The sequence below is a fragment of the Paroedura picta genome, chromosome 9, assembly GCF_049243985.1.
Source record: "Paroedura picta isolate Pp20150507F chromosome 9, Ppicta_v3.0, whole genome shotgun sequence".
NCBI lineage: Eukaryota > Metazoa > Chordata > Lepidosauria > Squamata > Gekkonidae > Paroedura > Paroedura picta.
In genome coordinates, this window is record NC_135377.1 from 8,763,750 (window position 1) to 8,787,787 (window position 24,038).

At 47.3% G+C, this 24,038-nt stretch overlaps 1 protein-coding gene across 3 annotated transcripts in view; it reads left to right on the top strand.

The window, feature by feature from the left end:
• The window catches only part of CYRIB (CYFIP related Rac1 interactor B), a 52,852-nt gene extending 29,152 nt beyond the window's left edge, over positions 1–23,700 (top strand). For 2 of the 3 annotated variants that reach the window (XM_077351498.1, XM_077351497.1), the window contains 11 exons: positions 1,199–1,232; positions 9,965–10,047; positions 12,926–13,047; positions 14,053–14,158; positions 15,101–15,237; positions 16,262–16,339; positions 16,443–16,559; positions 17,160–17,239; positions 20,895–21,021; positions 22,066–22,136; positions 22,810–23,700. In XM_077351498.1, coding sequence (XP_077207613.1) covers positions 9,975–10,047; positions 12,926–13,047; positions 14,053–14,158; positions 15,101–15,237; positions 16,262–16,339; positions 16,443–16,559; positions 17,160–17,239; positions 20,895–21,021; positions 22,066–22,136; positions 22,810–22,873 — 975 coding nt within the window. In that variant the 5' untranslated portion in view covers positions 1,199–1,232; positions 9,965–9,974 and the 3' untranslated portion in view covers positions 22,874–23,700. Of the gene's footprint in view, positions 1–1,198; positions 1,233–1,421; positions 1,445–9,964; positions 10,048–12,925; positions 13,048–14,052; positions 14,159–15,100; positions 15,238–16,261; positions 16,340–16,442; positions 16,560–17,159; positions 17,240–20,894; positions 21,022–22,065; positions 22,137–22,809 lie in introns of those variants that run through there. The other variant, XM_077351500.1, reaches the window with a different exon arrangement.
• The last annotated feature ends 338 nt before the right edge of the window (positions 23,701–24,038 follow it).

A 24,038-nucleotide genomic window follows, 5' to 3' on the forward strand; every position in this document is an offset into this window, starting at 1 on the left:
CCCTACTTCATAACACTGGAGTTAAGTTAAGTAGGGATGCCAACCTCCAGGTGGGACCTAGGGATCCCCCCAGGATTACAACTCATATCCAGGCAACAGAGGTCAGTTCCCCTGGAGACAGTGGATGCTTTGGAGGATGGTTTCTATGGGATCTTGTGGGATTCTAATATGCTACTGGACTCAGATCTAGTTGTTGTGCCTACCTATTTCCTCCCCAACTAGAATGGCTGCATTTTGAGGAAAGGAGTTCAGTGGATACAGTGAGTCCCCTTCAGCCCTGTCTGTTCACACATTGGCTTTTAGCAATATAAGAAAGGTTAGGTTAGCAACTCTGCTATCAGGGGACATCAGACACAGCCTAGCTTTTATCACAGATTATTACCAAAATTGTTCCCGTGGTTTGAAATAAAAAGTTAGAAAGAACACCCCCCCCCCAGCCTCCCCAAAAAGCAGGGGGATGAAAGGAAAGAAAGGTTAAAATTCATTCCCAGACTGGAGAATAAATCTGTAGAATCATAGACTTGGAGGGGATCTCTTGTGTCATCTAGTCCAACCCCCTGCACTATGCAGGACACAACCCTATTGCTCATCCACTGTCACCTGCCACCCCCTTGAGCCTTCACAGAATCAGCCTCTCCGTCAGATGGCTATCCAGCCTCTGTTTAAAAATCTCCAAAGATGGAGAACCCACCACCCTCCACCTGTGTTGGTCATCTGAGTGGTTGGGAAATGTTACAAGGAAGGTCAAAGAAGTTCCTAAACTGCCATAGGATTCACATTATTATTTTTTTAAGTATCACAGCTTCAGGCACCGTTGACCCACATGGGCCCATCCTTTGTGCACATGGAATATTGGAAAAGCTACCATGTAAACCTGCATTCAGAAATGGGCCCAAAAAAGGATGCCAGTACAAGGGGCGCAGAGAGTTCATGCTTTGAGCATATCTTATAACTACAAAGGCTCAATGCTTTCTGTAGACGGAAGTGTCAAACAAATATTCTTGTTGCCCTCATGGAATTTGTCATTTTTAGATTTCAGCAAGACTTGTAGGTTTTCTTTTTAAAGTCATAGAGATCATCTCTCTATATATTTGCATTGTGGGGAGAAAAAAAAACACGTGTGAACTGTTTTGTTGAAATCCAATTGCAGATGGTTTCATTTTTTTTTAATTAATGTCACCCTTTTTGTTTGTTTCAGATTGGGAACAACCACAGAGCAGCTCTGGCTGTAGGTGAGAGACTCCTTTTGTTCGTGTGTACAGTTTTGCATTGCATCCACAATTTGTGTTTGTCTTTCTCATGTCCTTGCTGTAGACCATCAGCAGTTATCATGGGGAAGCGAATGGAGGAAGTGCAGCTCAGAGTCAACCCTTAATGGCTGCAAAGACACCAGGTTGCACACCCAGTACCCCACTGGTGTCTGTTTTGCATGTCACGAACACAGGTAGATCCCTGGCAGAACAACCTGTGGGATATGCATGGCTAAGAACACAATTACGATGCACACACATCATTCAGGGAACACATTTGGCAGGTGACCTCTGAAAACATCAAGAGCTATATCTGAGGAATGAGCCTCTTGTGGCGCAGGGTGGTAAGGCAGCCGACATGACTTCTGCCCATGAGGCTGGGAGTTCGATCCCAGCAGCCGGCTCAAGGTTGACTCAGCCTTCCATCCTTCCGAGGTCGGTAAAATGAGTACCCAGCTTGCTGGGGGGTAAACGGTAATGACTGGGGAAGGCACTGGCAAACCACCCCGTATTGAGTCTGCCATGAAAACGCTGGAGGGCGTCACCCCAAGGGTCAGACATGACTCGGTGCTTGCACAGGGGATACCTTTACCTTTACCTATATCTGAGGTTGTGTTTCCCCCCACGATAATGCACTTGGGCATGCCAAACGTTCCCTCTTCCTTCTTGCTGTCACCCACAGAGCTCTTGCGGGGGCAGGGAACCTTTAAGCATATTGTGGTGAGACTAGTGGTGGCCTGCAAGAATCGTGTGTGTGTGTGCGTGTGTATAAGGGGGAATAAGCAAAAGTTCCTCTTTCTCTGGTCATAAACGGCCCTTGGAATTAGCTGCATGTGGGTTGAGGGACTTGGGAATGTTCAGCCTGGAGAAAAGGAGGCTGAGAGGGGACATGATAGCCCTCTTTAAGTATTTGAAAGGTTGTCACTTGGAGGAGGGCAGGATGCTGTTCCCATTGGCTGCAGAGGAGAGGACACGCAGTAATGGGTTTAAACTACAACGATATAGGCTAGATATCAGGAAAAAAATGTTCACAGTCAGAGTAGTTCAGCAGTGGAATAGGCTGCCTCAGGAGGTGGTGATCTCCCCCTCACTGGCAGTCTTCAAGCAAAGGTTGGATACACACTTTTCTTGGATGCTTTAGGATGCTTAGGGCTGATCCTGCGTTGAGCAGGGGGTTGGACTAGATGGCCTGTATGGCCCCTTCCAACTCTATGATTCTATGGGTACTGCCTGTATGAGTCTGCTCAAAATGGCATGCTGCAAACATTTTCACGTGTTTGCTGTAACACAAGCCCATTTTGCAGTTAAGCTTCCAGTTGCCACATCAGCTCAAAGGTGGGTTTAATAGTATCATAGCCAATACGGAAGGATGCATGCACTCTGCAGTCATGCCACCACTTCAGCATACATGGCTCTGTGCAAGGCACATTTTTAACCGGCCAGTATGATTGGCCCTTGACTGATCCTGCTCCAAAGACAGTTTGGATGTCACTGGAGCGTCCATAGAGCTGCTCCTTTCTAACCAGTCATAGAACTGTAGAGTTGGAAGGGGCCAAAGTGGCCATCTAGTTCAACCCCCTGCTCAGTGCAGGATCAGCCTAAAGCAACCAGGATAAGCATATGAGGAAGCCTGGACAGGGTGAAATCCTGTGAACTGTGTGAAATCCCCCACCCTCAACCCATGGTGCCCGGTGTCCAGGCCAGGCAAGGGTTGGATGAGAGGAACCTTTGCAACTGGTGCCTCTGTGAGATCTCGGTTTCCATTGCCATGGAAACATGAAAAGAAGCTGCAGGGAAACAGCTCCTGCTTTGAGGGTTTGTTTGTTTGTTTGTTTGTTTTTTTGCATGCGATGAAACAGGAGCCCGAGAGCTTTAATAAAACTTCCTGTAAATGCCTTCTGCTTTTCCTAAGGTTTGATGGGAGCGTGTTCCTATTTAGGTAGAGGACTTTCCCCCTAACGTTCCTTTAGGGTCCGTTAGTATTTTCCCCCTTCTTTTTAGGGCATAATCATCACATAGGTTCAGTTTGGGGTGAATTCAAGATGGTCTTCTTGCATGTTATGATGAGGTTTTTTATTCTGACGGTCAGCTCAATGTAGATCTCAGCTTTGGCAAAGGTGAAATACAAGTGGTCGTGTGTGAGGGTTTGGGGCAGAAATAAAATAATGTTCAGGAGCCAGCATAAGAGAGCTTTGTGGGGCATTTCCCTGTTGCATGATAACTCCGGTGGACGTAGCAGGAAACCATACTACATAATAATTTTTTTTTTTGAACAAGAGGTGACTTTAATCTATACCCAGACCACATAATGTTGACCTCTCTACTTGTTGGCTGTATTGGAGACAAGGACTGCAACATGACTAACATGTTTATTTCCCCCGTCACTCTAAGTAGTTATTGTTGTTTAGCTGAGTTTAGGTGATAAACCCGAGCATGGTCGTGTTCCTGCACATGTTTATTTGCACCACAGGGGATGTGTGTCCTCCATACCCCATTCTTTTTCCTTCATGCATTTCTCCTGAGTTATTTGTGTCGTATAAATCCTGGAGAGCAAAATGAGAAGAAAATCTGGGACAGGCACCCAAGGTCACCATTGAGGTGCCAGGTGTGGGAGGATTGGTGGGGGGGGGGGAAGAGTTTTATTTATTTTATTTTATTTTAAGATTTCTATACCGCCCTTCCCTACAGCTCTGGGTGGTTATCCTGCTGTCTGATTCTTAATTTGGAAGGTTGATGTTTTATGACTGTGGGGTTGTTACGCTCTATGATTGTAACCCGCTGAGCAACAGTTCCCCAATAGCGGCAGGAAACAAATCAAATAAATGAATAAAATAAACTTCTGGAACAACAGTCGCCACTGAAAAATTGTCAACATTTGACAGCTTTGCAAAGAGGATGCACTAGAAAGATTTTACTTCCCTTGCACATCTGTCCTTTTTGCCGGTGTAAGGCGGCATGCTCAACTTCCACCACTAGATGTCAGCAGCGGAAAAGGGACTGTAAATTGAGGAGGGCTTGGTAATAGGGCTTCAGAAGAATATTTCTACCGCGTGCCATGCTCCTGTGGCTGTCTACCAACAAAAGCAATGTAATTCCATTTCGTGAACAGACAAAATGATGCGGAATAGTTTGCAAGCTTTGGAGTTCTCCAGATCTCTTTTATCAGGCAGGATGTTTAGAAAAAGGTGGAGGGGGGGGGGCTTCAAAAAATTCACGGCAATTTGAGTCCTTCCGGTCTTGGTTATATGTGGTCATTAATTGCCCCTACGATGTTTGCTTGGTCTGTTGTCTCCAGCTTTGTTGTGCTGAGGAAATGGAAATCAGTGACCATCACTCAGGCCCTATACTAAGCATATCTGCATCCCCTCTGGGGTGTGTCTTCCCCGTCTTCCTTTGTTTGGCATGCACGATATTTACAGGCATCCCAACCAGTCAGCAGAGATGCTGAGTTGGGTTGGACAGAGAAGTCCCCAGTTCGAATCTGACCTCAGCCAGGATCTCCCTGGGAGGCCTTGAAGGAGATCACATGACGGCAGTTTCCCATCCTGTGGGTTGGGTCCCAGCAGTGGGTCGTGAAGCTTCTGAAAGTGGGTTGTGGGCCAGCCGTCCCTAATGCCCACCCTTGCCCCCTCTATTGCTCTCTTCCGCGTTTTGGAATCCAAGATCTGATCCTTGAAGCAGTGTCTTCCACATCGTACGTGAGTTGGTCATTTATTTCTTCACCGCATACCCATGTTGAGCAAGTGAGTTGTGTCTCAATGGCTACTAGAGTGAACTACTTAGCATCTGTGGGGAGGATGCGAGGGAGTCATGGAGAAGGAGAGGGTGGCCAAAGGCTGGAAGGAGACGTCCCTATTATTTATTTATTTGTTTATTTGTTTGTTTGTTTGTTTATTTATTTATTTATTATTTCGATTTGTATACTGCCACATTTCCTAGGAACCCGCGGTGGTTCACAGAATAAAACATTAAAAGGCAATAAAACCCCATAAAGCCCCAATTTACAAAAAACAAACAAACCAACGAAAACAAGCAAGTGGTCAATACACCAGTAATCTATCCCATCCCACCTCGTTCAGATGGAGGCTGAGGCTTTTTCCACTAGGAGTGAGTGGTTGCAGGTCTAATAGACTTTGATAGACTGTGGGAAGGGGTCCTTGATGGAAACACTGGGGGGTCTAGCCTTTCAGAATGCCACTTGCTGGGGGATGCAGAGTGTGAGCAGCTGCATTCTCTGTGCCGTGTTTGTCAGCTCTTCAAAAACAGCCACTGCAGAAATCAGAATGCTAAACTAGACAGGTGCCAAGGTCCTAGCTTGCCCCCCCCCCCAAAAAAAAATCCTTGGGCCAGCCCTGGATTGGTCACCATACCAAAACTCTGGGTACTGTTGTCTTAGGGAGTGTTTTAAAAGATTACTGTTTGTGCAGTCCTAAGCAGAGTTGCTCCAATCTAACCATTTTGATTTCAAGGCGCTTAGACTGGTGTGATTCAGCACAGGACAGCATTGCCAGCTGCGCATGAAGCAACTTGGATATTTGGAGTGCACCAGCTGGCAGCCTGCGGCTTGAATGGCACAACAGGAGGCTGCAGCTTAATGTGGACCCGAAGTAGTGATTGGGTCCCACTGCCGGTGGCGCTTTCTACAGGCACAAGAAGCCTCTTGTAAAGGGACACGACTCCTTGGATGGCAGAAAGTCCCACTGCTAGAAGAATAGCTCCGTGGGATCCAGCCCGGGAGAGTCAGAGGATCTAGTCAGGGAATCGCCCGGATTGCCTTTCATCCTGGCTCCCCATGGCTGAATCAACGTGAGACAAAGTCACCGGAGGAGGAGGAGGAGAAAGAGAAGGAGAAGAAGAAGAGTTGGTTCTTATATGCCGCTTTCCCCTACCCAAAGGAGGCTCAAAGCACTTCCAATCGCCTTCCCATTCCTCTCCCCACAACAGACACCCTGTGGGGTGGGCAGAAAAAAACCCAGCATGCCAGATTAGAAGTCTGCACTCCTAACCACCATACCAAGCTGGCTCTCAGAGACCAGAGGCAAGTTTTGTCCATTACAATAATTTGTCCTCTTTTAACAACCCGAAGGGGAACCTCACTTAGAAGGCTGAACTCAAATGAAAAGACGTCCGTCAGTCAATAGCTGTCGCCCTTTTACCGAAAAGCAGCCATAAAACCACTAACAGGCTTTGGAGTGGCCTTTCCTCTCACTTCAGCTTTGACGGGCTGGACGCCCTGGCCCCAGCAGCCGACCCCCTGCTGTTCATGCGTGCAGCTATTTAATTATTGTGCAGCCATTAGCTCAACATCAGTAGCTTCTGATAATGTGAGGGTGGAGCATGAGCCGGTGGCTTGTGGAGGCTTCTGTACCGTTTCCTTTTCTGTTTGTGCAGTGAGGGACAGGATCGAATTGGACCTCTGGCCTTTCAAATAATTTTTTTTCCCCCCTGACTTGCAAGACGATCGCTAAGATGGGAATCGGCAGCTTCATAAGGCAGCTCTGCTTGCATGGCTTTTGCAAGCCTGAATACTTTGGTATCCGAAGAAGGCATGTCGTGATCGGATTGGCTGTTGGGTTTGCGGTGTCATCTGTCGCTAAGGGCCTCATTACCAGATTCAGCAGCATTAAGGATTTCTTTGCCTGCAGCTCCCAGTTGTGTTTGGGGAAGGCAAAAATATTCCGCCTGCTAAAAAGAGTTTTTTTTTTCTTTCTTTCTTTCTTTCTTTCTCTCCCCTCCCCACCCCCGCTTGGCAATTAGTCCCTGATATTTCCATATTCAGTGTGCCTTGTGTGTTGTGCGTTTGTGGATTGTGCTTCTGTGCAGTCCAGAGGCTTGGAATTTTGTGCAAAATAAAAAAAAAGTGCTGTCATTCCTTGGAATAAATTATGCAAAGCAGGGAGGCTGGCACATGTGAACCCGGCTTCAGTTTGGGAATGTTCCCATATTTTGCTTTTAACTCATGCAAAACAGAAACAGCACGTTGTCAGTAGCCGTCCATCCTTTCACGCGGCTTGATCATCATTCTGGCTGTCGAAAAGGTCCGTATCGCTTGCATTTGGGCCCCATCGGAACTAGCTGGGTGCATTTTTCCTTTGTGTAGAAAGGAGACCACCTGCTGGCTCACTGCTTTTCCTGGGTTCAAGGCTATTTCGGGACATTCAGGAGGCTGTTTCCAACTTCAGAAGTATTAGCCGTCTCCCTAGGTCAGTGGTTCTCAACCTTCCTAATGCTGCGACACTTTAATGCAGTTCCTCATGTGGTGATGACCCCCAACCATAACATTATGCAAGTGTTCGTTCACGGAAATTAAACCAAAACTGACCAATGGCGTGAAGACCCATTGTTCATGATTGTATATCAATTGTTTTTTTCAGTTCTGCCTCTGGTCCCACCATGCTGATCTCGCTCTTTTCCCCTGCTCCAGACAGACGAGCGCTCTATCTCGATCTACCCCGCAAGGCTGTTGTATGGATGGTGCCCCCCCCCGGCCAAGCGCCTTGCCCTGCCACGACCCCTGTGAAAGGGTCGTTCAACCCCCAAAGGGGTCCAGACCCCCAGGTTGAGAACCACTGCCCTGTCTGTCGCTGTACTGATCTGCATATGATGCTACGTGTCTGGAGAATAAGAGAAAATGGAGGGACAGGATGTGTTTGTAAAAAATAAATATGCCTTTTTGGAGTCCCGCCTGTGAAGGTAGGGATAAGAAACAGGAGACTCCTAAGAGCGTTTCTCTAGTCTAGAGCTATTATTTAGAACTCTCATTTGTCCATTTCTCTTTGTTCCTTTTTGCAGCTCCCCCAAATGAAGCAGCACAATCGTTTCCCACTTTGTCTATTTTATGCTGCGAGGAATCCTTTATCCGTGCTCTCCCCACCCACCCCCATAAATATTGAAGCTGAAAGGGAGGAGTGGGATGGCAGCTTACTGGTCCAAGTCTCTTGTTCGCTCGTTGTAGACAAAATAGCTATTAATGTACTCTCACCTCCCCTCGGGAAACTGTTTCTGGTGGCCGGTTTTGACATTGTGCGTCTCTGTTGCATTTTCTCCGGATCGAGCCACCACCAGCCCCTCCCCGATGCGTCCGGGATGTTTTCAGCATGAAGGGCCATGCGTGCAGATCTTGTTTTGAAAATATGTCTCGACTTTCCGCCTGTCTGGTTTTGACATGGCGCTCGGCATCAGACGACCCCACAAGGGCTGTGAACGGGCCAGGTCACTGTAATGAAATGTGGCGTTCCGTATGTCTTCCTCGGAGAAAGTAGGTCAAGTTGGGAACTGTGTTTCTCGGCCAGCCTCGTGGCTTTCCCACAACCTGGACCCAAGAAGGCTTTCCTTCGCTACCTTAGGAGACGCTAGGAAGGATTCCGAGATGCGAAGCAAGGGCTGTCTCCAGAACACAATAATTCAGAGCAGAAGCTGGCAAAAGGCACCTTGTTTTATTTATTTATTTAAGATGCCGGGAGGGATGCTTTAATAGGGTAATTGGGTCTGATGAGTAGAGTTAGCCCCGCATGGCTGTAGCTATTAAGCCCGCAGTTCATGTATCAAGTAACATGAGCATGAAAGGAAGCACATAGAAATAGGCAAAAGTAAATGCTTAAAGTAGGGACGTTTATTTTCAGTGTACAGCGGAAAATTAAAGCCTCCCTTTTTTTTTTTTTTAGCCTGGTGAAAAAAAGGAATTTCTTAAAAGCCGTGTCGGGAAAATCGCTGAGCTTTGCTACGTGACATTAAAGTATCTTTTACCCATTACTCTTTATTGCTGAGTAGATGAAAACGGCTATTCCGTCTGATTAGGAACAGACAAGGAATAATCTATACTTGTTCAGGGTTTTGCTTCCCTCCGGTGCCGTGTTTATGATGGCTGATTATATAATCGAATGCGGTTTGAAGATGCACATTTGTCATGTACGTTACAGCGTGGGCATCTGGTACAAAGTGAGATGTGTTTACGACTTTACAAAAATATGAACATCCAAGCCTCACAAGTGTGGGAAAACATAGAAACACAAACTCCTGAATGTACATAGAAACACATCACAATTGCTGTACTTTTGCAGGTGAAGAAGAGGGGGGATACACAGCGTATGGGACAGAAAAAGTGAAGGCAAATATCTTTATACATAGTGGCTTGGCCTTCACTCTTTCTGTACTTTTGCGGGCAGCAGCACCAATGCAAATTCAGTCATGAATGGCAGTGATTTTAAAATTATTATATGTTTGTAAGACAGTATTGCCAAGAGGTATGTTGTCAGTTGTAAGTCGCCTTCCCTGTTTAGTGACAGTCCTACTGTCTGAACCCTTCTCTGGATAATACAGGGCTAAAAATCTAAGAAGCAAAATAAAATAGAACGAACCTTGCTTCCAGCAATACATCTTCTGAAGAGAAGTCAGGAAGGGATGGGATTTGGGAATAAGCCTCTCTGCCACAGAACCAAGATTTTGTGATACCAGTTTGGTGAGAAGAGGACACCATGAGAATCTGATGGAGAAATTAATTTCATGCATGTGGCTGGAGGAGTGTACTCTGCCTGGCTTTTCTGGACAGCTCTCCATGGGAGAACCATTTTTCACATGTGGGGAAGTTGGGGACTGTTTTTCAGTTCTGAAGAGCTTTGCACGGGCACCTGAAATTCTCCAGATAACTCATCCTCTTCTTCGCTCTTACCTGTGGCTCCTTAAACAGGCCTTCTTTCCTCTCCTTCCTTCCACAGGTGTCTTAACATGGGGAACCTTCTTAAAGTTTTGACGTGCACCGACCTCGAGCAGGGACCAAACTTTTTCCTTGATTTTGAAAGTAAGAACTCGTATATAACTGTCCTTTGTGGGTGCCTTTGGTAGGGTGCCTGTTTCCTTGGTGTGCTGATTGCACATCCCAGCTTTACACAGCTGAGGTGTCGTCTCTGGAGGGCCTTTTTGACAACTTAAGTCCCTTTGCTTGCCGCTGTTCACGGTTCCGGACAGCCTAAGTGGGAGGGGAGGTGCTACCATCCATTGCAAAGGAATCAAGTAGAACTCCCTCAAGGTGTGTTTTTTTTTTTAAGATTCATGCCCTCCCCTGTTTCAGATTGGGGTTTCAACCACAGGGGCAAGTGTCCTCATGAAGATCTGTATAGTGACATTTGTAATCCTGCCCAGGCATTTGAGGGAAAGATTGTAGCTCCCTTTCCCCCCATCCCAAGTTCCTGAACGACCACTTGGAGAAACCGATTGGGCCCTCATGCAGGAAAAGCAAATTGGGAACTCCTGCACTGTGGAATCCTACTTCAGTTGTCTTCGGCAATCACGGTGTGAACGATAACGTCTTGCTGAGCACTGGGTGCTCCTGAGCTTAGTTTCAGGTCTCTCTGACTGGGATCGAAGGCCTCGGGGATCTCCATTCCTACTCATATATAAAGAAAGGCGTTTTGGCTCTCAAAAGCTTAGGCCAGCCTTTATCAGCTTCTTTCCTGTTAAGAAAGGGAAAAAAGCAGTTTTGTTCTTTCCTAGCAGAAGTTGGATCCTCTCTTGGCCAAGGGACCAAGCCCTATGAAGATAGGTTGAGGGACTTGGGAATGTTCAGCCTGGAGAAAAGGAGGTTGAGAGGGGACATGATAGCCCTCTTTAAGTATTTGAAAGGTTGTCACTTGGAGGAGGGCAGGATGCTGTTTCTGCTGGCTGCAGAGGAGAGGACACGCAGTAATGGGTTTAAACTGCAAGTACAACGATATAGGCTAGATATCAGGAAAAAATGTTCACAGTCAGAGTAGTTCAGCAGTGGAATAGGCTGCCTAAGGAGGTGGTGAGCTCCCCCTCACTGGCGGTCTTCAAGCAAAGGTTGGATACACACTTTTCTTGGATGCTTTAGGATGCTTAGGGCTGATCCTGCGTTGAGCAGGGGGTTGGACTAGATGGCCTGTGTGGCCCCTTCCAACTCTATGATTCTATGATTCTACTTTTTCAGTTCAGCACAAAAGAGGGCTGATCCACCCATTTCTCCTCTCTGCTGCAGCCCTGTCCTGCGTGGCTTTTTGCGAATCCCACAGTCCCCAACGTGGGGATTGAAATGGGCCTCTTGCTCCAGCGGAAAAGCTTAAAGGCTCCACCTCATTGCTTTCTCCCTTCCTCCCATTCACTTAGGAATACAGAGCCAACCTCTGTATTGGCAAAATGCAAGAAACGCCAGACCGCCTTCCACCCACTTGTCCAGTGACCCCTGTCTTGTGCCCAGAGGAAGGCAAAAAGAAGAAGAGCTGGTTTTTATATCCTGCTTTTCACTGCCCGAAGGAGTCTCAAAGCGGCTTACAATCGCTTCCCCTTTCTCTCCCCACGACAGGCACCCTGTGAGGAAGGCAAGGCCGAGAGAGCTTTGAGAGGACTCTTTGGTCAGAGTAATACTATCAGCACTGTGGCGAGCCCCAGGTCAGCCAGCTGGCTGCATGTGGAGGAGCGGGGGAATCAAACCTGGCTCGTCAGATTAAGAGCCGCCACTCCTAACCATGACACCACGCTGTCTCTCCCTCCAGGATCCCTGGGCCAGTCCCTTCCTGACTCCCTAATGGCAATCAGCATTGCCTTGTGCGTATGAGAAAGGGCCACAAGAGCCAAGCACAGGCTCATCCTTTCCTTCCTTCCCTTTCCTGATCTGCCCGAATTCTCAGGACTTGCATTGCCATCAGATGGCCATTTAAACTCCGCTTGAAAGCCTCCAGAGATCCCACCTCCTCCTGAAGAAGCCAGGACGTTCTTCCACTTTCCCTCCATTAATATGACATGCAGGCTCTGTCACTCTGAGACTCAAGGGGGCCTGTCCCCAAGGGGATTGTTATGAGCATCTGATCCCAGGTACTCCAACAAGCAAAGGTGTTTCAGGCAATCGGACCGTGTCTCACGCAATCCCCGGGTCGCTCAAACAAAGCGCCTTGCGGTGAGGGAGGCGGTCCTCTTCCCTCTCCCTTCCGCTGCCTCCCACGATGAACAAGCTAACAAATCAGCGACAGGAGTGGCATGATTCCAGGATGACAGACTGTAGAAACGAGATCTCTTATTAGACACAATTTCCTCGCTGCACGTGGTCATATTCATGGAATAAGGAAGATCTCGGCTGACTTTGTAGGACAAGGATCCTCATTTTTACTTCGGACTGTCCTTCACCACTGCTTGGGTTTGAAACGCAGCATCCCTCTCTCTGCAGGCGACATTACATGGGCTGAATTCAGTGGGTGCAAAGCAGGTGCAGGTGCCATAACTGCGGAGGTCCCAAAAATTGGTGAACTAGATCAAGCTTCAGCTCGGCCTAGGAGGGAGGTGCCGTGGCACAGTGGAAGGACTTCTGCTTTGCATGTGGAAGGCCCCGGGTTCAATCCCCGGCATCTCCCGTTAAAAAAGCTCAGGCCGTTGGTGATGTGAAAGGCTTGACTGAAACACTGGACAGATGCTACCAAACTGAGTGGGCAATATTAACCAAAGGTCAGATTAGGTAGAGATATAACCTCGCTGCCTGTTTCCCCAAGAGTGTGGCGATGTCCTAGGTCAATTGGAGATGTAGTGCTGTTGAAAAATCTTAGGTTTGTGGAATTCTCCAGAGCTTTCCAGTTATTGTTGAAAGCCATAGTTACGTTAGCCCTACAGTAAGGCCTGTGTTCAGTGGTGCATGTATTTTCCCAGATGACATGGCTTGCTCTTCTGTTGTTTAGACGCTCAGCCTACAGAATCAGAAAAAGAAATTTATAATCAGGTAAACGTAGTGTTGAAGGATGCCGAAGGAATCCTGGAAGACTTGCAGTCCTACAGAGGAGCTGGTCATGAAATACGAGAGGTAAAGCATTATGGGATTTGGGATATTATTTTAGAAAGCCAGTTTTGAGTGATTCTGCACCTTGGTGTATGTGGGCTTTATACTAATTGATGATCAAATAACAGCTTTTGGCCAGAGGCAACATAACTTTTAAACAATGAATTAGTTCTAACCTTATAGCCAGTTCAGCATGTGAAGTGGGTCAGATTCTTTGTAGATTCAGGTGGGTAGCTGCATTGGTCTGAAGCAGCAGAACAGACCTTGAGTCCAGTGGTATTAAGATCCACAAATCCTCCTTTAAGATATAAGCTTTCATGTACATACTTCAAAGAAACTAAGTGTATCTGAAGCATTGTGTTTGCACACGGAGGTTTGTATCTTGAATAAAACTTTGTGGGTCTTCAAGGTACAACTGGAGTCATTCTTTACCTAGATTGACCCTTTAAAAACGATTGCTGAGAGGGCAAGGTGGCTTTCTTTATATTCACTTAATATGACTATATCTGTCATTTTTTTTCTTGTTCGTTGCACCTCATCCTCACTTGGATTTGCACTTCCTTATAAAGATCCTGCAGTTCCTGGCCATTTAGCTATTGACCCAGGGCCTACGTTCTGCTGCTTTGTGGACCATACAAATATTTGGGGGAGGGCAGTGATAGAAATAGGTCAGTGGTAGAGCGCAAAGAGACTTACAACATTACCCCCAGCTCCATTGTATCCCGACAAAAGCCCTGTGAGGTAGGTTAGGTGTGTATCTGGCCCAAGGTCATCCTGCAAGCTTCCTTGGCCCAGTGGGGGTTAGAACTCAACTCCTAGTCTGACATGCTAACCCAGGCCTTGACAAAGTTTCCTTGACATAGGAGGCTGGCCAGAAATTTTGGCAGGCACCTCAGTGACCGTATTTTTGCATCATTGCTACCAGAAAAGTCTTAAAGTGCTACTGGACCCCTGCTCTTTTCCACTGCTACAGTCAGACTGACACGGCCAGCCCTCTTGTTCTGTTCTTACACATGGTCTGTTTTACAGGCGATTCAGCACCCCAGTGACGAGAGGCTCCAGGAGAAAGCATGGGGTGCAGTTGTGCCTCTAGTGGGCAAACTAAAGAAATTCTATGAATTTTCTCAGCGATTAGGTGAGTAGGAATGGGAGCCAGCGAGCGGGCCTTCTGCATAAGACCCCAGGGGGTAGGGTGTGGTGGCTTAGTCAAGCATCCCAGGCTGTTGAATAACTTGTAGTATGATAAAGCCGGTGAAATTAGTGCTTGAGTCTCACAGAGCTGCATCCCCGGCCTACGCAGAAATGTTTCTATTTGCTATTCTGCTCCTTAATTTCCAATCCTACCATGATTTAGTTACCACTATTAGCTGCATTTGGAAGAAGATTCTGTTCTTCAGCAGTCCACCTGCAGCTATAATTGATATCCAGTACAGCTGCATTGGTTGCCAGTGGAATTCCGGATCAGGCTCAGGGTTTTGGTTTTGATCTTTAAGGCCATCGATGGTTTGGGTCTAGTGTAACTGAGGGTCCGTGTAATTCCTCATGCCCCTCACAGAGCCCTTTGCTCTGAGAACTGTAATAGGTTGGTGGTCCCTGACCCACTAGAGGTATACCTGGCCTTGAGAAAGGCCAGGGCCTTTTTGGTCCCAGCCCCTACCTGGTAAAATGAGCTTCCAGAAGGGCTAAGGGCCGTGTTGGAACTATCTCAGTTCCACAGGGCCTGCAAGAAAGCTCTTCCGCCAGGAGTATGGTTGAGTCCAGGGCAAGGAAGATCCTTGTTTGGCCCCTCTTCCAATCACCTGCCTTGAGGCACTGGGCCAAAATGGAACTGTTGAGTTAAGAATGTAGGGGGTGGGCTGGTTTTTGCTGTTAGAAGTTGAATTTTATTGTATTATTGCACTATTATATTTTATTGTATTTTATACCCTGTTGTAAACCGCCACGAATTGGCTGGTCCAAGAGCAGCAGTTAACACATGTAATTAATAAACAAATACATGCTCAGATCCTGTGTTTTTTGGGTTGCTACTTAGCATTTGATGTACTAATATAGCCTCGCTTCTCCTGTTTGTATGTAGAAGCTGCCTTACGAGGTCTTCTCGGGGCCCTGACGAGCACCCCGTATTCTCCCACGCAGCACCTGGAGCGAGAGCAGGCTCTCGCCAAGCAGTTTGCAGAAATCCTTCATTTCACACTCCGGTTTGATGAGCTGAAGGTAAATGCGGAATGTTGTATTTATTCCCTTCCTTTATTCGTAGCCCGCTGTTCCCACTGAGACGAAGGCGACTCACATGGTACAAGTAATGCAGCCTTCCTGTTAACAAGGCCATTCGGCTAGGATTCCAAAGTTAGAAAGTCAGTGCGGAAGGAGAGGGGGGAGAAAAGGATCAGACAAGATCATGTCATAAATGCAGGCAATTGAATTTGGAAAGGAGAAGACTGTGCAGAAAGAGTGGGATAAAACATACAATAAACACTGAAGTAGATTTCAGTCCTGCTTCTACCTATATCAGGCTTTCTCAACCAGGGTTTCGTGAAACCCTGAGGTTTCTTGATGGCCCTAGAAGGGCTTCTTGAATGGGTGGGAGTTCATTTTAATTGTTTATACATTTTAAAAATGTATTAAACATTTATCAGTGATATGACTACGTGTGTTCATGTCAAACCCCCTTTCCCTCCTAAAATGGCTAATGATGGGCCTGGAGGAGGTAAGAAGGAGGGGCATGTCCAAAGTGGGCGTGTCCACAGCTCTGCTTCCCAACCATATTCTGCACCATCGTGCCACTTCTGGGGTTTCTCAACGCCTGAGGTTTGTTTCGGGGTTCTCAAGAGTAAAAAGGTTGCGAAAGCCTGTTCTGGAGAAACGTCCTCCCGAACCACAAACACTTAAATCCCGTCCGCTTGGCGTAGTGGCTAAGAGCATTGAACTCCAGTCTGGAGATCCAGCTTTGATGCCTCCCTCTTCCTCCCCATGAAGCCTGCTGGGGGAGTCCCCAGTCGCTTTCTGAGCTTTCTCGGCTCTACCTGCCTCGCAAGGCGCCTGTTAGGAGAAGAAGGGAAGGTGTATGGTTGAGTCCAGGGCACTCATCCAAAGCTGCTTTGAGACTCCTTAGGGTAGAGAAAAGTGGAATAAAACTTTCTTCTTAGACCCCCTCCCCTTTCTAAACGAGGCAGAATATCTCAATCGAAATTATACGTTGATTTAGAACATACTTATCTTCCGACGTTTCCGTTCCTAGATGACGAACCCCGCGATACAGAACGACTTCAGCTATTACCGACGAACCTTGAGTCGTATGAGAATCAACAACGTTCCAGTAGGTAACCTCTCTGTCCCAGGTGAAGGGAGCGCTCCTTCGTCTTTCTTTGCTTCGCTCCTCCCTTTGCTCAGAACCTTTTTTGCCTTCTCTATTTCGGTAGGCAGAAGGAGAAAACGAGGTCAACAACGAGTTGGCCAACAGAATGTCTTTATTTTACGCGGAGGCGACGCCCATGCTGAAAACCTTGAGCGACGCCACGACAAAATTTGTTTCAGAGGTTAGTGGTGCGTGAGCAGTCTCTCCTCAGGGTGGTGACTGTTCGTTTCTTGCCCTGCGTGCCAGCAAGGGCATTGCGTGACCCAGACTGTATGAACTAGGCTTGTGCGGTTCAGCCGCTCCGGCGGCCGTTCACGCCCGAAGCGGCTAGCGTCACGGCGCAGGGGGGAGGGGCAGCGACGGTCACCGGGTTGCCCGCCACCACCGGCGTTGCCCTCCCCTCTGCGGCTTTGGGCGTGAATGGCCGCTAAAGCGTGGCAAAGCATACAAGCCTAGTGAGAACCATTTTAGTTGTCTTTGTGTATCATCTAGGTCAGGGGTTGTCAACCTGTGGTCCTCCAGATGTCCATGGACTACAATTCCCATGAGCCCCTGCCAGCATTCGCTGGCAGGGGCTCATGGGAATTGTAGTCCATGGACATCTGGAGGACCACAGGTTGACTACCCCTGATCTAGGTCCTTCTTACCCTGTTTCTCAGCCTTCTGTTCCTGACTGACGCAAGGGAAGTAATCCTCCTCTGTATTGCCCGCAGGACAAGCCAGATAAACCCTGTGGAAACCTCTGCACTCGAGTAACAACTTTCCCCCCTTGTGCTTACAGAACAAAAACTTGCCCATCGAAAACACCACAGACTGCTTAAGCACCATGGCCAGTGTTTGCCGAGTCATGCTGGAAACTCCGTAAGTAGAAAGGCCGCTTCAAACGCAATGGGCTTAACTTGCAGGCAGAAAAGTACCGGCTGGCTATCAGGAAGATTTTTTTTTCACAGCCTGAGTATTTGAGCATTGGCATCGGCTACCTAGGGAAGTGGCGACCTCTCCGTCGCTGGTGGTCTTCCGGCACTGGCTGAACGAACACATGTCAGGGATGCTTTTGGCTGATCTTGGATGCTTTAGGATGCTTTGGGCTGATCCTGCGTTGAGCAGGGGGTTGGACTAGATGGCCTGTGTGGCCCCTTCCAACTCTATGATTCTATCCTGCATAGAGCAGAGGGTTGGCCTGGATGGCTCCTTCCAACTCTATGGCTCTATGACCATTCAACGGCTGGGCAAATGCTTCGCATCACTCCGAGTAAAATATGCACAGAGACCGAGTCCCCTGCTGCCTTCCATGAAGAGTTTACTTCCCTAGAATTTGACTGCCTGTTTTGGAGCCTCTTATGGCCTGTCCTAACTCTGTAGCAGGTCTGAAGCTGAGTGGGGGAAGGGGATCATTTGGGTTTTACATATTACAGCGCCTCTGGCTTTATATAATCTAGGTCTTAAGATGAATATCATGGCTATCCATGAACAGCAACAGATTAATTTGAGCTTTGGCTCTCGAGCGCCTGTGACCGGGCCAAGTTAGTTGGCCTTGAAGGTGTTTGGTGTAGTGGTTAGGAGTGCAGACTTCTAATCTGGCATGCCAGGTTTGATTCTGCACTCCCCCACATGCAGCCAGCTGGGTGACCTTGGGCTCCCCACAGCACTGATAAAACTGTTCTGACCGGCCAGTAATATCAGGGCTCTCTCAGCCTCACCCACCTCACAGGGTGTCTGTTGCGGGGAGAGGAATGGGAAGGCGACTGTAAGCCGCTTTGAACCTCCTTCAGGTAGGGAAAAGCGGCATATAAGAACCAACTCTTCCTCTTCCTCTTCCTCTTCTTCTTCTTCTTCTTCTTCTTCTTCTTCTTCTCAGGCTCAAATCTTATTCTGCAGCTGCAGACCAGCAAGGCCACCCGACTGCACTTACTTGGGTGTAAAAACACAGAGAACTACATTCTTATTTCCGGAGATTTCTCTTAAAAACCCTTCCCTTTGTAAACACCCTGTTTGTAAATTTAGAGGCGCTTCTGCACGTATCTATTTAAGCCGGGTTCACATTGCTGGTCCCCATGGGACCGCCGTTCAGTATTTTAAAAACCGTTTTTTCTCGGAAGGCCTCTCTGTAGTTTTTCCAAATGGGTTTTCATCTCATACATAATTCAGAAAAATGGCAGAACTGTGTGTACATTTGTCCAGAGCACAAGCAGTGCCTTGCCGGAGCTCTCTTTCGGGCTGGCAGCCCCCCTCTTCATTCCACAGCAGTCTTGGAAGGGTGGATCGGGGCTGCTGCAATCGAATTTCTGGCCAGAGAAATCTGTGACCGCCCGCTATTGAGCAACTAGGTATTACAACGTCTTCAGCACGAGGTGTCCTGATGCACGGCGCTGCAAGGAGACATTTTTCAGGCAGCAGCCCTTGATAACCCAAGGTTGTGTCTTTTTTCTTGTGTCTTTTTTCTCTAATGGAAGACAGAACTCTTCTCTACAAAATCCAGTATCTATTTTGGGAGGGACTGTACTGGAGCTGTGAAGGTTTTCGTTACAAGAAGCTTCTTTCTTTCTTTCTTTCTTTCTTTCTTTCTTTCTTTCTTTCTTTCTTTCTTTCTTTCTTTCTTTCTTTCTTTCTTTCTTTCTTTCTTTCTTTCTTTCTTTCTTTCTTTCTTTCTTTCTTTCTTTCTTTCTTTTTGGCTTAGCCAAAAAGGAAGCCGTTTTATTATCAGTTCTCGCCAGGGTCAGGATCCTGCGCAGCAGCCACGAAACCTTGCCCCTACACCTCGGACAACCCCTTTCTGTTCTACCCAAATCAACCAACCCTGCATCATTCATTTGACAAAGGAAGGGGGAAGCACAAGGTGGTATATTAACAAACTTCCCAATAACTAGCAGCAACACCTTTTTTTTTTTCCCCTTATCGAAACAAACATTCCCCTTTCTCCCCTTAAACAAAGCATGGGAGCCCAGAAAATATTCCGCGGGTTAGGGGTGGGGTGGGGGGATACAAGAAGCTTTCTTGATAGTTCCCCTCACTTCTGGAAGAAGACCATTTGTTGAGTCCCACTCAAGATGGCTTTCATTCAGACCTGTCTCAGCCTTCTTCCCTGATGTGCCATTTCATTTGCCTTAGAGGCTGGTCATGAACTGCTGCACTACCCCTTCTGTAATGGTCACAGATACATATATATGTTGCCCCCCTTCTCAAAAGAACCCTGGGAAGATTGGAGGAAAGGTATACCTCCTTCCTTCCTACAGACCTTGAACCTGGGACTTTGGCTAAAGTGGACGGATTCTGTATCGCTGCCACAGTTTACACCAGCCTTTCTCAAGTGTTTTACCATTGAGATCCCCCTGACATATTCTTCAGGCTTCAGGAACTCCCAGAAGTGGCGTGATCATGCAGAATGTGGTTGGGAAGCAGAGCTGTGGACATGCCCACCTGGGGCCCCTCCCCTTCCCACCCCCTCCAGGCCCATCATTAGCTATTTGGGGAGAGGGGGGTAAAACAGGACAATATATGATCATAGCCCGATGTTTAACAAATCTGAAAAATATTTTCAAAATTAACTCCCACTCCTTCAGGAAACCCTTCCAGGGCTGCCAAGAAACGCCAGGGTTTCACAAAACCCTGGTTAAGAAAGCCTAACCTACAGAGATATCGATTTTGTAGCAATTTTGTTGTTGTTGCTTTTTTATATCTTTCAACGGAAGGTTGTAGGTGTGTGTGTTTTCTTTTGCTTGGGTCTGTGACCGTAAGATGGGGGATACGCTTCTAGGTAGCACTGTGTGTGAACGAGACCTTGGGGTACTTGTGGATTGTAAACTAAACATGAGCAGGCAGTGTGATGCAGCGGTAAAAAAGGCAAATGCCATTTTGGGCTGTATCAACAGGGGCATCACATCAAAATCACAAGATGTCATAGTCCCATTGTATACGGCACTGGTCAGACCACACCTGGAGTACTGTGTGCAGTTCTGGAGGCCTCACATCAAGAAGGACGTAGATAAAATTGAAAGGGTACAGAGGAGAGCGACGAAGATGATCTGGGGCCAAGGGACCAAGCCCTATGAAGATAGGTTGAGGGACTTGGGAATGTTCAGCCTGGAGAAAAGGAGGTTGAGAGGGGACATGATAGCCCTCTTTAAGTATTTGAAAGGTTGTCACTTGGAGGAGGGCAGGATGCTGTTTCTGCTGGCTGCAGAGGAGAGGACACGCAGTAATGGGTTTAAACTTCAAGTACAACGATATAGGCTAGATATCAGGAAAACGTTTTTCACAGTCAGAGTAGTTCAGCAGTGGAATAGGCTGCCTAAGGAGGTGGTGAGCTCCCCCTCACTGGCAGTCTTCAAGCAAAGGTTGGATACACACTTTTCTTGGATGCTTTAGAATGCTTAGGGCTGATCCTGCGTTGAGCAGGGGGTTGGACTAGATGGCCTGTATGGCCCCTTCCAACTCTATGGTTCTAGGATTCTAAGAAGTTACTGATGGACTGTTTGAGAATCCCACATTCAGTAACCAGGTGCCTGAAAACTTGCAGGGAATACAGAAGCCGGTTCACAAACGAGGAAACGGTATCGTTCTGCCTGAGGGTAATGGTGGGCGTCATCATTCTCTACGACCACGTGCACCCAGTAGGCGCGTTCGCGAAAACTTCAAAAATCGATGTAAGTCCTGATACCCTTTCCCTTTCCCGCCCTGCCCAACACACGTGGGATGTCCCCAGCAAGGGAGAAGATCTTAATATGTACAGTTGCACTAGGAGAGCTTTTGAAACTTAGGCTTGCTTAGCTGAGGACTAGCATGCATTCATTGTGTGCAGAAGACCCCAGATTCAGTTCCCGGCATCCCTGTTTAAAAGGCTTCCCGGCAGCCAGGAGCTTTGGGCCTCTGGAGAACTGCTGTTTCTCAGAGGAGACAGTGAGGAATCATTAGGTGAGCAGCAGTAAAAGGTAATCCTCAGTTGCTCATGCGGTGGCCCTGTTCCTACTTAGGGTCAGCTCACCCGTTGTGTGGCCCTCACACGAGGGCTTTGTGGTTGTCCCCAGACTAAGGGCTCACCGGAGATGTTCATGCAAGCGGTCATCTCCTCTGCACAACGGCGCTTGCTTTGTTTGCGAGGGTCAGTGCCAGTTTGTAAAGCTGTCAGGAACTCAGCTTCCTGACTCAAGGATCAACGCCCACTCCTGCCGGGACAACAGCCTTACTTCAAAGGACAACAGAAGAACCAATACGGAGTAGCCGGGGGAGAAAGTGACTTCAAGGGAGAAGCAGGCGACCGTCCCGGGCAGAGCGCGTCTGCGGGAGCGAACCCAGAGGCCGGAAACGGCCACGGGAAGCTCTCCGGGGACACATGATACTTGTGAGCTCAGGAGGTGGGTCCGGCCAGGGAAAGAAGAGTACTTAACGGGGGACAGCAGGGTCAGTGAGGAGGCGGGGCTCGGGAGTAGCAGACAAGCTACTGTGAGACGCCAGAGAGAGAATAAGGAGGTCCCATTCTGAGACCAGAAGTGCCCTTCCCGGCCCAGCGGACCCCAGGGAGTCAACGTGTCGGAGAAAGGTGACGGGAGGGATCCAACGGACCCTGACAAAAGCTAAGGGAATTGAGGCAGCGAAGAGAAGCGCTTGTTTAAAGTAACGGTTGGGCTGCGGAATGGTTTCACCCATCCAGATCGGTATTCCTCCCCTCCCCCTTTCTTTTTGATTTCCAGATGAAAGGCTGCATCAAGGTTCTCAAAGACCAGCCTCCCAACAGTGTAGAAGGCCTTCTAAACGCTCTCAGGTACTTGTCTCTTCAATGTGGAATGGTTCCAAGTCCAGCTCCTGTCTTATGGCAAGGGCGATTGTGAGCCTGTTAGTATGACGGGCGTCCAAGGGCAGCTCAGAGCGTGACCCAAAACAGATCAACAGAGCAGGGACCAGCTTTCTGATCAGATTTTTTTTTATTAATAGAAAAGAAGAAAAATGATACATTACATATAGAAAATACAGAAATACAAGAAATCTCGCCAATAGAAATTTGGGAGTATCGGTTTACCCTTGTTCACCCTTAAATCAGTTTACTATTGAACGTACTGTCTTGTTTATTGTATTGACTCACCCTACGTAATCCACCTTGAGTCTCTGTGAAAGGAGCTGATTATAAATAGCATTGAGCATTGAGCAGGGGGTTGGACAGGGGTAGACAACCTGTAGTCCTCCAGATGTTCATGAACTACAATTCCCACGAGCCCCTGCCAGCGTTTGCTGGCAGGGGCTCGTGGGAATTGTAGTTCATGAACATCTGGAGGACCACAGGTTGACTACCCCTGGACTAGATGGTCTGCATGGCCCCTTCCAACTCTGTGCTTCTAACATACATAAATAGCCTCCTCCTAGACTTTTAAAGGGTGGGGTTGCATGTTAGGGAAACGCAAGAAATCACTAGGGACTTCTTTCCCTCCTCTCCTCCTTAGGTACACGACGAAACATTTGAATGATGAGACTACCTCCAAGCAAATTAAGTCTATGTTGCAATAACGGTTACCTGGAAATTGTGCCCCTGCTGTATACAGAAGACAGTATTCTGCAATGACTGAGATGCACAGATTTTTAAAAAAGAATTTTAAGTGATTGCAACTACTATCTTGTTCGGTCTGGCTTTCGATTGTTTTTCTTCTCATCCTCTCTTCCCTTTTTTTTTTTTTAAAATATCACATTCTCATTCTTGAGTAAGCTGATAACTTCTTTTTCTGTGCCAAAGCAGTTAAAAGTATCGAGTTCTGGAAGGTAATTTCTACTTTTCAGAGTGGCCATTTTACGTGGCAGCTAATTTCTTTGTTGCATTTTGGATTTCTCTGTACTGGGGAAAGTTCTGTGACTTGAACTAAGTATTTTTAAACGTGGGTTTTTTTTTTCCTTTTGTTTGTTTTTTTTGGGGGGGGTTATTTTTTGAAAACTAATATTTAATATTGCTTCTCGTGCATGGCAAAACTGCCTATTTCTGCTATTTAAAAAGAAAGAAAAAAGAAACCTCGGTGACTTCATTTTCTATTGCGGCTTTTTTTTATGTGCAACCAAGGAGGAGACTTTGAGAGCAAGGTTTGTTTAACTTAACGGTGTTTGTACAAATGGTACCTGACACAATTTTTTTTAAGAAAAAAAAAAGAATCGAGTAAAAATTGTTTGTTTTAACCAGTTAAGTTTGCATTTTGACTCTTTTTTTTTTTTGGTAAGGATGTATGTTATGCGTTCAATAACTAAAAGTTTTAAAAAAGAAAAGTGGTGTGTGCGTAGCTACCTTACGTATGCATGTTCGTGTCAAATGATCGGCTGTGAGGGCGACAATAAAAATCAGCTTTCGTTTTTCTAAGTGTGGTTTGTTTCGCCAGCATTTGTTGATTGAGGAGCCTGATGCTCTTGGTTGGATCCCTTGGGTCTGCTTAGCCTGGAGAGAAGACGACTAAGAGGTGATGTGATGACCATCTTCAAATACTTGAAGGGCTGTCACATAGAACAGGGGTAGTCAACCTGTGGTCCTCCAGATGTCCATGGACTACAATTCCCACGAGCCCCTGCCAGCGTTCTCTGTTTTTCGGTTTGCATCTGAACTTTGTGGATCTGCGTTATGGTCCCGCAAGCATTGCTTGTGTCCCCAACTCATTTCTCGCCTTTATGGCATTTCGAGGCTGTTGATGTATCACAT